The sequence below is a fragment of the Balaenoptera borealis genome (genome assembly GCF_965194805.1).
Source record: "Balaenoptera borealis genome assembly, chromosome: 4".
Classification (NCBI taxonomy): Eukaryota; Metazoa; Chordata; class Mammalia; order Artiodactyla; family Balaenopteridae; genus Balaenoptera; species Balaenoptera borealis.
In genome coordinates this window covers 18,953,569-18,968,571 of record NC_138861.1, presented here as the reverse complement: position 1 = coordinate 18,968,571, position 15,003 = coordinate 18,953,569, and the positions used below count along the sequence as shown (strand labels likewise).

At 44.9% G+C, this 15,003-nt stretch overlaps 1 protein-coding gene across 7 annotated transcripts in view; it reads left to right on the top strand.

The window, feature by feature from the left end:
* The window catches only part of TSPAN5 (tetraspanin 5), a 169,932-nt gene that overhangs the window by 132,414 nt on the left and 22,515 nt on the right, over nucleotides 1-15,003 (top strand). For 3 of the 7 annotated variants that reach the window (XM_082391775.1, XM_082391773.1, XM_082391774.1), the window contains exons 2-3: nucleotides 7,142-7,192; nucleotides 14,357-14,536. The exons of 1 other annotated variant lie outside the window; for it this stretch is intronic. In XM_082391775.1, coding sequence (XP_082247901.1) covers nucleotides 14,525-14,536 — 12 coding nt within the window. In that variant the 5' untranslated portion in view covers nucleotides 7,142-7,192; nucleotides 14,357-14,524. The remainder of the gene's footprint in view (nucleotides 1-7,141; nucleotides 7,193-14,356; nucleotides 14,537-15,003) is intronic. 3 more of the 7 variants (XM_082391768.1, XM_082391769.1, XM_082391772.1) reach the window with 1 other exon arrangement.

Below are 15,003 nucleotides of genomic sequence, written 5' to 3'. Positions count from 1 at the left end.
GGAGGCCGTGTGGGTGAAGTGAAGTGAGAGGTTGACCCTGGCTCGGATGGGGAACGTCCTGTTTACAAGTTCGAACTTTGTCTGCCACGCCATCTTATCATGAGGATTCCAGACAGTTTGAATGTACAAACTGGGATGTGGAGACCCAGTGGCAGAATTGGGATTGCCTTTCTGTGCATTGAATTTTCCACCAGCCCATATTTACTCCTCGGACATGGCAAGAATTATGCCAGAGACATTTTGTTCCTGCAGTCAGCCCCCGCTTGATAGAGAGAACATGGATTTGGTTAACAGAGGAATTTAGCACACTTGTGTGGACTATTCCACCTCACCTACCCCACCAGACCTGGAGTGTTGGTCACACTCAAGTGTCAGAAAAACATCTTAATGAAACGTCCATGTGTGGCAGGCTCAGGAAAATACATCTTTCCTAATGGCATTCTTCCTCTTTCCTCTCTTCTGTGTCAAATGTTTTAAATGCATCTCTCCTGTTTATTCAGGCAGAGCTTAAAACTTTTAAAAACAATGTCATCAGGATGATTAAAGAATAACAGTTCTTTCCATTGTTATTTAGGATAATATTTTCGAGATTCCAATTAGGTGAGAAGATTGACCTGATTTTCATCTTCCTCTATTGTGTTTACCTTGCTGCATTGTTATTTTGAGTCTGTTCACAGGGTGCTGGGCAGATGCCATTGACGTAATTACTATTTTTTAAGCAAAAAGGATTGAAGATGTCTGTTTAAGAACTGCCTGTGAACTTTAACGTACATCTATACGTAACTGCTTCCTTTTATGAATAAAAGTCGTAGGAGGTCATAGACATGTATATGGATTTTAAATCATTTATTTTTTAAAAGTATACAAGCTGAAACTTGTTTCCAAGAGAATTCAGATAGCAGCCAAAATACCCATGAAAGAAAACTGTCCTTCAGAAATGCTGCTAGATCTCAAGCTAGTTATGAAATTGACACCCGAGAGTTATTTCTGTCAGAGGACATAAGATGGATTTAGAAGAGCCAGAGTCTCCATGTAGAAGATGCCAGAAACACAGGCATTATCCTTATACCTCCCTCTCCTTCACCCTTACCCCCACCCCTTCGCCATATCCAGGCATCACTGAAAACGTCAGTTTTACTTCTAAATACTCTCAATTCCGTGTGCTTCTCCAGCATATTTCAGTCCAGGACACAATCGGGTCTTGTCTGCATGACCAAAGTGCCCTCCTTCTAGCTGCCGTGCATCTACTCTGAACTCTCTTCCAACCTTTTCTGCAACTCAGATCATTTTTCCAAAGCCCACATCTGATAAAGACCTGCCTTCTCACCCCACCTCAGCCGACTACATACATACGGCCCTGAATGCCTTCCCGTCACTCTTAGGGAGATGACTGAATTCCTTAATGTGGCTTAGGAGGCCCTGCATGGGCTGGTCCTGCTTGCATCTCTCATTGCAAACCTGCCATACCTTCCCCCCTTCCCCCATTCTCTGTGCACCAGCCATACCGGTCACCTTTTAGACCCCTTTACTTGCTGTGCTTCTCCCACCACAGGGCCTTTGTACATTCTCTTCTCTCTGCCTGAAACTTCCTTCCTTTCTTTGCCAGTTAACATCATCTCATCTTGCAGACCCCAGTTCCTACATCCCTTACTTAGGGAAGCCTTCCTGGACCGCTCTCTAGGTCAGATCTCCCTCTTACAGTTTGTATTGGCCTTATTTTTTTCTCCTATAGAGCACCATCAAGGGTGGTTTTGCCTTTTACACTTTATTTGATAAAAATCTATCTTTTTTTTTTTGTAAACATTCAAAAACTTGTATTTTGAATAGGCGATACATTAAAATGGTTCAAACTTCAGAAGACCCAAAAGGGTTCTTAGGAAGAGCCTTCCTCTTCTCCCACCCCCCGCCCCCTGCCCCAGTTCTCTTTGCTGGAGGCAACTAGTAACACCCCCGCTTCCTTCCCCCGAGAAATCTGTTTTCTTACCTCCATTTATCCCAAGACAAAAGCAGTGCCTAGCACAAAGTAGGAACTCGAGAATATTTGTTGAAGGTTGTAGATAGATGGATAAATGGCTTCTTGAAGTACCCATTTTTGTACCAGTTAGAATGGAGCACTGGTCCATTTCTAATCTGTTGGAGGCTCAGCAAGGGTGAAAACAACAGATTGAGGAAGAGATTTTCTATTTGTAGGCCTCGGAGAAAAGGGGGCAGACGTGACCCTCCTTGGCAGAGAAGCCCCGGCACCCTGGTCACATCCTAGGGCCATTTTCCTCTCCAGCTTTTCCTAAGGATCAGCTCTGCGGGCTCTTGTCCTGCCCAGCCCGGCAGGCTTCCATCAGCACGCCACTCTCTGTTTCTACCTAGTGCCGTCCTTGCTCCCAGTCAGGAAAACATACCTTTGCCTTGAACACCTAGAAATTAAAGAAGCGATTTTGAGTCTTAGGACATGAGTTGCAGTATAATTCTCCATCCCTTATTTGGCTGGACAAAGATTTTATGCACATTAGCAAAGTACTATAATGGTTTTTAGCTTGGACTGAGAAGTCAGGTTTCCTGAGCAACCAGCTCAGGTGCCTAAGTAATCTTGGGAGACTTACTCAATGTTTCTAAGTCTGAGTTTTCTTTTCTATAGAATGGGGATAATACTACTACTACTGCATGGGATTATTGTGGGACACTTTAGAACAGTGTTTTCCAATAATAATATAGTGCAGGCCACATATATAATTTAAATGTTCCAGTGGCTGTAGTTTAAAAATTATGTATAAAATAAATATGCTTCAAGGGTATATTACACAGCACACGGAAATGTAGCCACTATTTTGTAACTTTAAATGGAGTATAATCTATAAAAATATTGAATCACTATGTTGTACACCTGAAAATAATATAATATTTTAAGTCAACTATACTTCAATAAAAAAGTAAAATGAAATAAGTGAAATTAATTTTAATATATTTAACCCAATATATCCAAAGTATTATCATTTCAACATGTACTCAAAAATAAAACAACTGTAATATTACTCAGCCATAAAAAAGAATGAAATAATGCCATTTGCAGCAACATGGACGGACCTAGAGATTTTCATCCTAAGTGAAATAAGTCAGAGAAAGACAAATATCACATGATATCACTCATATACTTTATATGTGGAATCTAAACAAGTGATACAAATGAACTTATTTGCAAAACAGAAATAGACTCACAGAAGTAGAAAACAAACTTATAGTTACCAAACTGGAAAGCGGGGGGAGGGATAAATTAGGAGTTTGGGATTAACAGATATACACTACTGTATATAAAATAAACAACGAGGACCTACTGTATAGCCCAGGGAATTCTACTCAATACCCTGTAATGACCTATGTGGGAAAAGAATCTGAAAAAGAGTGGATATATGTATATGTATAACTGATTCACTTTGCCGTCCACTTGAAACTAACACAAGATTGTAAATCAACTACACTTCAATTAAAAATCAATAAATGAACAGTTGTTAATGAGATCTTTTACATTCTTTTTATTCCTATTAAGTGTTTTAAATCCAGTGTATATTTTACACCTACTAGCACATCTCGGTTTTAATTAACCACCTTTCAGATGCCCAGTAGCTGGGGCCTACTGTACTAGGCAGTGCTCTTATAAAACACAATACTTAGCACGGTGCTTAGTTCATACTTAGCGTTCAACAAATGTTGGCAAAATTAATATTCATTTTAAATCATCAAAAATTGGGTAGACTAACATTTGACTGTGTGTTCGCATATCCTGCTGCATGGGAAGATGCCTCAGATCTGGTTATTTCTGTTTCAAAGGAATAAAGAGCTGACTTTAATGTTCTTGGTTGTTCCCTGTAAGGTGGCCTCTGGGTTTCAGAATGAGGTCAGTCTGGGGGTTTATGGTTGCCTTTTCTTTGGGAGGTGGGAAAGGGGAAACTCAGTGTGCTTCAAGGGGCTGCGTGCCTGTCTCTGTTTTTTTGGCTCTTCTCTGTTTAATTATTTGGAGCTGGATCAACTTGATTTTAAAGCAAAACATATGGGCTGAGAGTAATTGGGAGGACGTTTACTGGTGATGGAGCAGCAAAGGTATGTACGGGTTTAGGCCCTGGCCCTGCGGCACTCACTTAGCTATTGACGGCTTTCCTGGACTTCAAATTCAGTGTTCTTTCTCCAAATTCTCAAACCTTGTTTGGAAAGTCACACTTAAGGCAGGAAATATTGGAGCAAGATTACAAAGGAAATTGTGAGTCTTCTTTAGGTCCTGATTTTTTTCTCTTCTTTGATGAAAACTTGGTTTCCAATCTGTTTATATATGATGTGGGAAAGAAAAAGGTTTTCCAAAGTGCCAGGAAGAGAGAGGAGAACTCCATACAAAGAGGAGAAAGTTGACCCACCACTGACGTTTTCTGTTTTCCGCTTTACTCCATTGATGACACCAGCACGGGGAACGTCTGTTCTACGACCAGTTCTTAATGTGAAGGCAAGGTTTTCATCTCTTTTTACCTCCTCAACTTCCCTTTGTTTCCTGGGGAGGGACTATATGATGCCCATGTCACATCCCATATAATTCTAACCTGAATGCCTCCACTTTCTGTCCCATAGGAGAAAAGGGGGATGTGTCAAAACTGGTAAGAACACGCATGTTGATGTTTAGACTCATCTTGGTTCAAATCTCTGCTTTTCCACTCGGAAGCTGTGTGCCTTTGAGAGGGTTAAACTGTCTCAGCCTCATGTTTCTCATTCTTAAAATGGGGTTAATAATAGTGCCTATTTCAGAACAAAATTATTGTGACGCTTAAGAGAGACACGGCGTACAAAGCACTAAGCAGAGTGCCTGGAAAGTAATAAAGAGAAGTTTAATGTTAGCGATGAGGCAGGGGCCCTCAGCAATGATACGTCCACCCTCTTCGACAGCAAGAGGGACAATGGACCACTATGTCCTCTGCCACAACATCTCACCCATTGCTTGAGGTGACACTGTGATTAAATACTGCATCAGGGAAGTGACCGAACCTTTGTCCACAAAGAGCTTTAGCATGAGAAAGTCTTGCATTTCACTGGGCTGTGTTTGATGTCAATGTGGATGAAGTCAAGCGCTCCGTGTCTTCTAAGGTCTGAAGGGCTCCTGTGTGTGCACTTGCCCCTTGTTACCCTACTGTGCCTAGGACCTGTGAATATGAGAGTAACGTGCTGAATTGCTTTATTTGTGTACTACAGAGTCCCCAAAACCTTTTGAGTCATTTGGGGGACTGGTGCATTTGTGGCTTCATATCAGAACTGTAAAGCAAAATAGCATTCTGGCCTGGGCAGTAGAGGGGCCGAGTGTAGTGGGTTTTTTTGTTGGGATGTTGAAGACAAATTTTTCTGAACACTTTTCAAACCTCTGTGAGCAAGGGTAGGAAAAAAGGGGTCCTCGGTTTTTGCTAAATCAAGGACACATTGCTGAGCTTTTCTGTGTAGGGACTCAGAAGGCATTGAATGCTATCTCACTACAGTGTCAGATAATCGTCCGGGGATTTGGAAGGTTCTGCTTTTAAAAACACCACCACCTTTTCAGAGCAGTCGTTCCTTTGTGTTTTTTTCAGTCCCCTCTTTTCCCCCTGCTCCTGCTGTTTTCCCAGCCCTTTCGGATTTATTAGCCGTTGCCTACAAAGTGTCAGTAACTCCCCGCTGCGAATGGCTAAGACCTCGCCAGGTGGACCCTTCTCAGATTTCCCTGAAACTGGAGAGAGTAACCACCCTCACTCTTGTTTTCTCCACGCCCCCCTCTCAGTGGACAGCTTCCCTGACATTTAACTTGATCAAGATGTTAGTAAAATAAACAGCTGCCGTGAGACTGAAACTGCTTGTCAACCTGCCCACCGTCTTTTCACTTCACTGTTTGGACAGGAAACTCAGAGCTGCTATGGATAATAAAGATGAGAACTAAGATGTGTCTTTCTTCGTGGCCAGTTACACCCAGTCCTGATGCTGAGCTCTTAGTGGGTGGACAGCCCTGTGCAACATGTCACCAAACCTGTGAAACTCTGATTATATGACACACCATTATTTTAGGTACAATCAAGGGGAAAAAAAGCAAACTATGAGCCATCATCGATTTTAAGACACATCCCAATTTCAGAGATGTTAAAATGTGGTGGGAAAATGTGTATCTTAAAGCTTTGAGTTGGAATACAGTGAGAACTAATTAAAATGGACCGTCCCCCTGGGTACTGACTGGTCCCCTCCCCAGCCCCATACTCCGTGCAGCTGATGGAAGGCTGAGGGAGTCTGTGTGTTTTTCAACTCAATCTCAGGTGTCATTTGTGTACTCTGTGTTATGCATGAAGTTACAGCACTGACTTGAGACCAGGCCGAGTCATGGACGCCCTCTCAACTGCAATATAAGTATTTTAAGTTTCTGACAAACAGAAGAATCCAGGTGTTTTCTTTGGGTCACCCTGGACTTGATAAGGTTCACGGTCCCTTTTATTTATTTATTTATTTAGTTGCACCGGGTCTTAGTTGTGGCAGGCGGGCTCTTTAGTTGTGGCATGCGTGTGGGATCTAGTTCCCTGACCAGGGATCCAACCCGGGCCCCCCCTGCATGGGGAGCGCAGAGTCTTATCCACTGTGCCACCAGAGAGGTCCCTCATGTTCCCTTTTGAAGGAGTGATAAAGAGCTTGTGGAGGGACACTGGGGACTTCGACATGCCCTCCGTGCCCCAGCCCATTCATGGTGGCATGATGGCGAGGAGAGAATCTCCAGCTCTTCTAAATCCATGCCCCTAGTTATCCATTTTCTAGTGAACATCATGCTCAGATTTACTCACTGTTTCCTCTCCTATCCAAAAGGCAGCGTTAAACATTATTGATGCCTTTAATTTTACTCAAGATTCTACCTAATTATTATTCTTCATGATCTGTTAAGCATTAAGCTTAACATTAACAGTAAGCAGGTGCCCTTCTTAATACTGTAATAACTTTAATCAAGGGGATGATGGTATTTCTTTTCCTGTTAAAGACTGTTAGTCAGGTTTTAGAGAAAACTATTTCTCAGCAGGTAAAGTAACCAAAAAATTGATTGAAAACTTTGTTTGTACTCGTAAAAACATGGCATTTACCTTCATACTTACACCACTTTCTCCCTTTTTTTCAGTTTTTGGGAATAGCATTTCTTGGAATTGGACTGTGGGCGTGGAATGAAAAAGTAAGTTAAACATTAAAATGCACACATTTTGGTTGTAAGAAGCTGCACATTATATGCTGTCTCTTTTTCCTCTTTGACAACTGCCAAGTATATGGAAACATGGCTCTTTAATGAAAAAGTACTCTTGGAAGATAATGTCACAGTTCAAAGACTCTTTAAGAATGGAGCCTAAACTGGTCACTCTACAAGAATTTCAGTAATGCTTATAAATAATACTTCAAGCACCTGTAGCCTTTTTTCTCTTTTACTTTTTAAAAAACCCTTTGGAAGATTATTCAAGCCATAAAAAGGGTATTTTAGTGTGAGCATTAGGTGCTGAGTGTTAGCATGCGGTATGTATGAAGGAAGCTAGATATAATTCATGTTTGAATATCAGATAAACTTATCACTGTTGCTAAAGAATGTGAACACTTGTCTGCTGATTGAAAGTGTTAAGGAATATTCAAACTTTGTTATCAAATACAGCACAGAAAGGGTTAAATCTGGCAGGAGAAGTCTGCATGAAGATACAATGTTCTGGGTGGTTTATTCTGTAAACAACACACTCAGGACACCACTGCCCTGTGTCCATTCCTCCACTTCACTTCCCATCCATACCTTTTAATTTTTTCTCTGCAACTTCTGCTGAAGCCAAGCAGTGGAATTCAAAAATAAACACAAACTCCTTTTTTCTTCCTTCTTTGGATGTGCGATCACTGGCAGCATTTTATCTGTTCTGGTATTTGGCTACACAGTGAAGCTTTATTATCTCCCACCTGTGAGAGTGAGTGAGTGGATGGATTGTTTAAAAGTTGTAAACTAAGACATTGGCTGAAATTTTCCCAGAAGACCATTCTCTTATCACTTTGGTATTTCACCCTCTGAGCTTGACCAAGGCCCAAAGTCAGGAGTTCCTTTGAAGTATTACATGTACTAAGAAAGAAGAGAAAAACTACGAAAGTCCAGCAAACAAAAGCCCTTCAGACGCAGGAAGGAATTTCCACAAGTAAAACAATGTTTAGATAGACTGCATCCAATAAATTCAAAATAAATCCAGAGTTTTGAAATTGAACCACCCTCTGTTTATTTACGTAATATTTCTACAGAGTGTGAAATGTTTTATGGAAAATGAACCACCTTCCGGCCACCTTATGAGGAAGGGCGGGGATTATACATCAAGGGAGACAAATTACGTTCCGAAAACAGAGATAATTTTATCTCTAGAAACTGTTCTGTTGAATACTGGCCTTCTTCTGGATTATGATCAGCTTCTGCCTCAATCCCCTTGTAAGCTTGGAGATTTGTATGGGTGGAATCTCAGAAATTCCACTTTTAGAAGCCCTCTGTTTGGTTCAGTGACAGATCATACAGCTCTTTATAACTCTCCTTTAATCATTCCATTTCTATCAGCTTTGAAATGATGCTGGAAGGCATTATATGAGCTAATTGTCTATTCTAGCAATACATAGAAAATTCATTGTTTTGAAGGTTTTTTTTTTCTCTTTGTGAAATATAATTATCCTTTTGTTTCATCAGTTGCCCCAGATGTCTCTTCTCTGATAAAATCACAAAATTCTAAAACTGGCAGTGTCATACAAATATCAGAGCAAGGGAACGATGCGGTCTCCAGGGAGGGGTGAAATAGCAGTCCCCTCTTTTGTCAGGGCCAGTGGTATCAGCAAATGGAAGGTTTCTCTGGAGAGCTGAGGTACCTTGGCCAAGGTTAGCCAGCTAATGTGTAGCAGGGCTCTGTGAGCTGGGACCAAGCGGAGGTAGCAGAGGGTAAAAGGTGCGCAACAGCCCAACTTGGTGTGCGCTGGCTACGCGTCTGGGCCCTGAGCCTGGGGCTGAGGCTGCAGCAGCGAATGATGCAGAGTCCCTGCCCCGTGGGGCTTGCGTTCTAGTGGGGGCACCGGCAGCAGGCAGTCTACTCGCCAGGAATCCGCGCGCAGGTATGGTGAGTGCTGCTGAGAAACGTCAGGTGTAGCGTAAGGGCTAGTTAGAGAGTGGTGGGGAAAGGGGTGTCTTTCAGGTAGAGTAGTTGGGAAGAGCCTCCCTGAGGAGGGGGCACTGGAGCAGAGACCTAGATGAAGTCAGAGGGATCTGCATAGCACTAGGGGAACAGCTTTCCAGGCAGAGGGAACAGCAAGTATGATGGCCCTGAGTCTCAGGGACTCAGCGATTCCAAGGAACAGGAAGAAGGCCGGTAGGACTGGAAGGGAGAGAGCCAGAGCGAGAAGAAGTAGAGGATGTGGAAAGAGAGGCAGGCAGGGCCCGGAGCAGGCAGCGTCCTGCAGAAGTTGGGTGAGAGGCAGTCACTGGGGCATTTTGGTAAGGGAGTGTCCTAATCTGGCTTTTGTTTTAAGATCGCTCTGGTTGCCGTGAGGAAAAAAGAAGCACAGCTCTAGGCTGAGCGGACCAGAGTTCAGATACTGACCCCTCCACTTCCGTCGGTGTGACTTCGGGCAGCTGCGCTAACTTATCTGAGATACCCTTGCCCTGTTTATGCAGGGGCCACTAATGTCACCTCATAGGATTGCTGTGAGGGTGAAATGAGATGGCTCCCAGCACAGTGTCCGGTAGGAGGTAAATGCTCTCTGGACACGTGGTTCCCTCCCCTGGATGCATTACTACAGTATGTCCACTCCTCCCTGGGGAAGAGAGCAGAGCGGTGGCTTTGAAAGCTGCCTCAGATTTTAGGAGAGCTCCAGGCTCTGATCCATGGACCCGAGAATTGGCTTTGTTTTGGGGTGTCTTAAGGAGGACGTGATGTGCATTGATTGACTTGGTAACTGTAGAGGCTACTCTACCGAAGCCCTTTGGGTTAACTTCTCAGCTAGACCAGGCCTCTGATGGCATGACGTTCTGAGGTGAGCCACAGCTGGCCAAGGGAGGCGGCCGCAGGCACCTGCAGGGCAGATCACACCAGCCCACGAGCCAGTAAATCCCCCCAGGGGAGATGCGGTGACATCTACTTGAAAAGAGGCCTGGAGGGTAAATCCCCAAACTGGGTCACAGCTGGAAGGATCAGATTTCCTTAACAGATGGGGTTTTGCACTTTTCTGTGTGGAGTACAGAAACATTGGAGGCAAAAGTTATTACCCCTCATACTTACTTAATACCAGGCTGAGCTTTAAACCTAGGACTAATATTACAGTTGAATATTAGACATAATAATTAAATAATTTATATTATCTAACTTCCAAATAGACTGTCAAGATGCAAAGAATGAATGTGTCTCCAGAGGGAACTGGTTTGGGTGCAGTTTTTCAGAAATCATAGGATCTGCTCTTTTAGAAGGAACATTAACAGTCACGTAGCATGAATCACCTCTACAGCAGGCTTGGCAACGTCCAGCCATAATCAACTCATTCATTCAAAGAACATTTGCCGAGCACACGGCATGGGGCAGGGCTTGCGCTGGACTCTGGGCAAGTAACTCCTCAGGGAATTTATGGTCTAGGAAAGGCATGCATATATCCATAAAACATATACATGTAGAAATAAAACAGTACATTGCAACAATGCTAATTTGGAGTGTATAGAAGTTTAACAATTCCTTTGGCAAAGTGCTCACGACTTCTCTCTCTCTGGGTTTCTCTTACTGTTAGAAAGACCTTCCTCCCACCCCATTAGGATCATGTCCTACTAGCCTACTAGTTTTCCTTCATTGAATGTGGGTCTACCCTGTTGGATCCCACAGTAAGTCCTTCTCCATATTAGTCCTTGGTTCCTTCTGAGTTTCCAGGCTGAACATTTGCTTCTCTCTGGGTGGAGCCCTTTCATGATCTTGGTCTTGCACCTCTGACCTCCCTCTGGGGTGTCCTCTGCACCAGGGAGAGGGTGCTTTAGGGGCCAAAGAGGGCATGGCTGGATCATGTCCCTTCTCTCCTGTCAGTGCAGCTTGAGATCACACAGTTCATCACCGAGAGTCCCAAATTGGTCTCAGATCCAGCTAGGTTTCCTCCATCCATCTCACATCTGGCTGATTTCCAGAGGCAAATGCAAGATTCCAAACTGACCCAGCTATATTCTACCTGCGTGTCTACCTGCTAAGATTGCTTTGGAGCCCAAAGCCGTCATCCAGCACATTCCCCATTCCATTTAGCTGGGTTTTAGCTGTACTTTCAATCAACCTCCTCCCTCAATTCCTTCTTTTAACTCAGGCCTTCCTTTAGCTCTCTGTCCCAGTGCCACCTGGCAAATTCAGGTTCAGTAGGTCTGGGGTGGACACCGGGAGGCTCAATTTTAGCAAGCCTCTTATATTGTTCTGATTGCGGTCAAGTGTAGTTATCACTGATAGAAGTCACTGATATGTTGAGCAGGCCAAGGGCAGAAGCCAGTGACATGTCACTAGGACTTTCCTTTGGGGTTGACACTCATTCACTTATGTGTGCCCCTGGGTGTCATTAGTCAAGGAATTTCTAATCCATCTACTTGTCATTACATCAGACTGTCTTTCCGCATCTTGTCTTTTTCTCTGAATAACCAGCCTAGGACTTATTTGAACCTGGCACTTTCTTATTGAAACCATATGGGTCCTGAAGCACATCATTTTCTCACCCAGGTACCCCAAAAGTCTTACCAGTAAAGCAAGGACTAAGGCATGTTTTATCATTCCTCCCTTCTAGGAACACTTTCCTCACTTGACTTCCAAGAGATCACGCACTTCTGGGTCTCCTACCTCATAAGCACTGCCTTCTCACACTCCTTTGCAAGGTCCAGCTCGCCTCTCAGACCTCTGAATTTTGGAGAAAGCCCTCTCTCCCTTCACTCATGCTCTGGGAGCTCTCATCCAGGCTTGGAGCATTAGGTACCATCTGTCACTGATGACTTCCAAATTTAGGTATTTGATCCCGGCCTCATCTGAATCCCAGACTCGTCATATCCACAAGCCTACCCAGCATCTCTGCTTAAATGCCCACCGGGCTTCTGAAGCCTAATAATCCAAAGCAATGCTCCTGATTTCTCCCCTCAAACCTGCCTCTTCCCAATTATAGGAAATGACAGCTCTGTCCTTTCACCCACTTGGGTGTTCATGACACCCTTCTATCTTTTCTTCTCATACTGTGTTCAGTCTATCAGCAAACACCATCTGCTGTACCTTGAAACTACATTGAGAATCTGATGTCTTTGCACCACCTGCACTGCTATACCGTGGTCCAAGCTGCCACTTTTTGCCTGTGTTAGTGCAGAAGCCTCTGTTGTTCCCCTGCCTCTGCTCTTGTGCCCCTACTCCCACCCCAGGCCAGAGTGATTCTTTTAAATATAAGACAGATGCTGACATTTCTCTACTCCAAACCCTCCAATGCACTTACTGTCTCACTCAAAGCTATGTGTGGTGCCCCATTACTTCTGAGACCTTATTTCCCACACTGTGCCCTCCCCTGATGCACTCTAGCCCCCATTCATCATCTTGCTGTTCCTCTGACATCTCAAATGGACCCACCACCCCAGGGCCTTTGCACTGCTCTTCCCCTGCCTGGTATGCTCTCCCCCAGAGGTCCACATGGGTGCTTTCCTTTACTTCCTGGTCTCTGCTCAAATGCCACCTTTGTCTGTAGGCCTCCCTGGCCTGTTTGAAGCAGCCACTCTCACCCCAATTCCAGCCCTTTTCCCCTCTTCCCTGTGTTTTCCCCCATCTGTGTTTTCATAGGACTTGTCACTTCTTTGCTAACAAGGATTTTTTTTTTTTCCCTAAAGAGGGACTTTTGTTTACTGCTACACTCTAGTACTTGGAACATTAACTGGCACATAATAGACATTATGTGAATGAATGAGCAAAAAAGGGAAGATGAAAGCATTCTTTTAAACCCTGGCTCTATCACGCAGTATAGAAGTCAGTAGTCACCTCAGATCTCTAGTAAGCATATTATCAGTTCTTAAAGCCTAAAAGGAAGTAAAATTACATGTGGTTTCTGATGTCTGATATGATAGGGGTTCAGTGTTAGAAATAGCAAATTTCTTACATCCATTAATTCTGGATATCAGGGAAAAATTTTATTTCTGGCATAAAAGTGGGACTCTATATATGATTATCTTGATTCGTGGAAAAATTAGGGGTACCTTTCCTCTTCCGTTTTGCCCAATGTTTATGCCTTCCCCCACCCACCTTCGCGTGGCTTGTGGGATCTTAGTTCCCTGACCATAGATGGAACCCGGACCCTCGGCAAGGAGAGCTTGGAGCCCTAACCACTGGACCACCAGGGAATTCCCGTGTTTACGCTTTTTACTTAATTCTTGGGTCGGGGCCAGAGGCCGAGTGACAGATCACTGACGGTCACCAGCGAGGCCAGCAGAGCTGTTGAGGGCTAAGGGGAGACTCGGCTTTTCCGAGTGGGAAGAGCGCGCTTCCCTGGTCCTCGGTGTGAGCTCCTGGTTCCCGCTGGGCGTCCTGCCACCGCTTCCACAGCACCAGCCCCCTGGGCAGAGGGGGTGCCCGGCCTGGCTTGTCTGACCTGAAGACTCCTTGAGGGCAGGAGCCCGTCCCCTTCACCGCTTTATGCTCAGGTCTAGCACCGTGCCTCCTGTACTGCGGATGCCCTGATGCTAGTGACTGAGTGAATGAGAATATGCCGGAGCGCCGTATACATTGTGGAAGCCCCCCACAGGGTCTCCCTCCCTGAGTCCCCTCTCTGTTCCTCCATCCCCCTCGCCTGGCCGGGCTCTGTCGGCAGCAGCTGGAAGGAGAGAGTCGGTGCACAGTCCTGCCCCAGGAGGCAGAATGGCGATGAGAAGAGCTCTAGCTTCTATCGCTTTTCTCCCTGGCTGTCCTGGGGACAAGGATGAGTCTTTTTCCTGGAGGCTTTTCGCCCTGACCACTGCCTGTAATTGTCAGTCTCACTTCAGAACCCTCCAGTTGCTTGCTGTCATGATCGTACAGTAGACTCGCCTTGGAAATTCTTTCCCTGTTTTCCCAGGAAGGAGAAGTTAGACAAGGAGATTCCGTGATTCAGGCAGTTCTTAGCAGTAGCGGTCAAGGTAGCCAGAGGGAGGTGGTAGGTGGAAGTGGCTACCAGGTCACTTAAACAGAAAAAGGCATGCCTCGCCTGAGATACTACTTCAAGGAGACATTTCTGAGATGCTGAAAATACCTTTGAAGATTTCAGTTTATTACCTGCAATGTAGGAAGTTTGCATCTCTTTCTCAATTGTCCATGTAATCCCCTCAAGTTCTCTGTTGCAGCTAAAAATCTGAAAACCACAGCTATCGTTCAGTACCTGGAAAGTCAGCCTATGATCTGAGGTGCTGTAACCAGTATGGTCAGCAGACACATGAAATAACGTTGGAAAAAAACCTTAATTGTTCACTTTTCGTATGTCCCGGTAAACTTTGCAGAGGGATTTCTCAGGAATGAAAATTCAGGTGGGTCAAAAAGTGAGTGTCTTTGTTGTTTACCCTCAGATACCAGAGTTCTGCGCTCATTTTAGGCACAAGTCCAGGCCCAGTTATTAGACAGGGCTGGATAATAAATCGGAACCCCAAACCTAACATTGCGTTAAAATGTCCTCCCTTGCCCAGCGCTGTTAGCCCTGCGCCCCTGAAGAGGGGAAGGCCTGAGGCCTTCACCGCCCCCTGCTTCCTCCTGCCACCCCTCCCCCGGCCCCCCTGAGGTTCCTCTACCCACTTCCTGTCAGGGCACAAGTGGTGGGGGGGACTTTGCCCTCTGGGCCTGACAGCTGGGGAAGGGGATGCCGCCTTGGTCCTTTGGAAGCGTCCCTGCGAGTCCCCCTGCCTGGCGGTCCCCCTCGGCTTCCTGGACATCCCTGTTCTCTGTGGCCGCCTTGTACCCCTGCCCAGACGCGCCGTCCACCTGCGCCTCTCCACTCTGC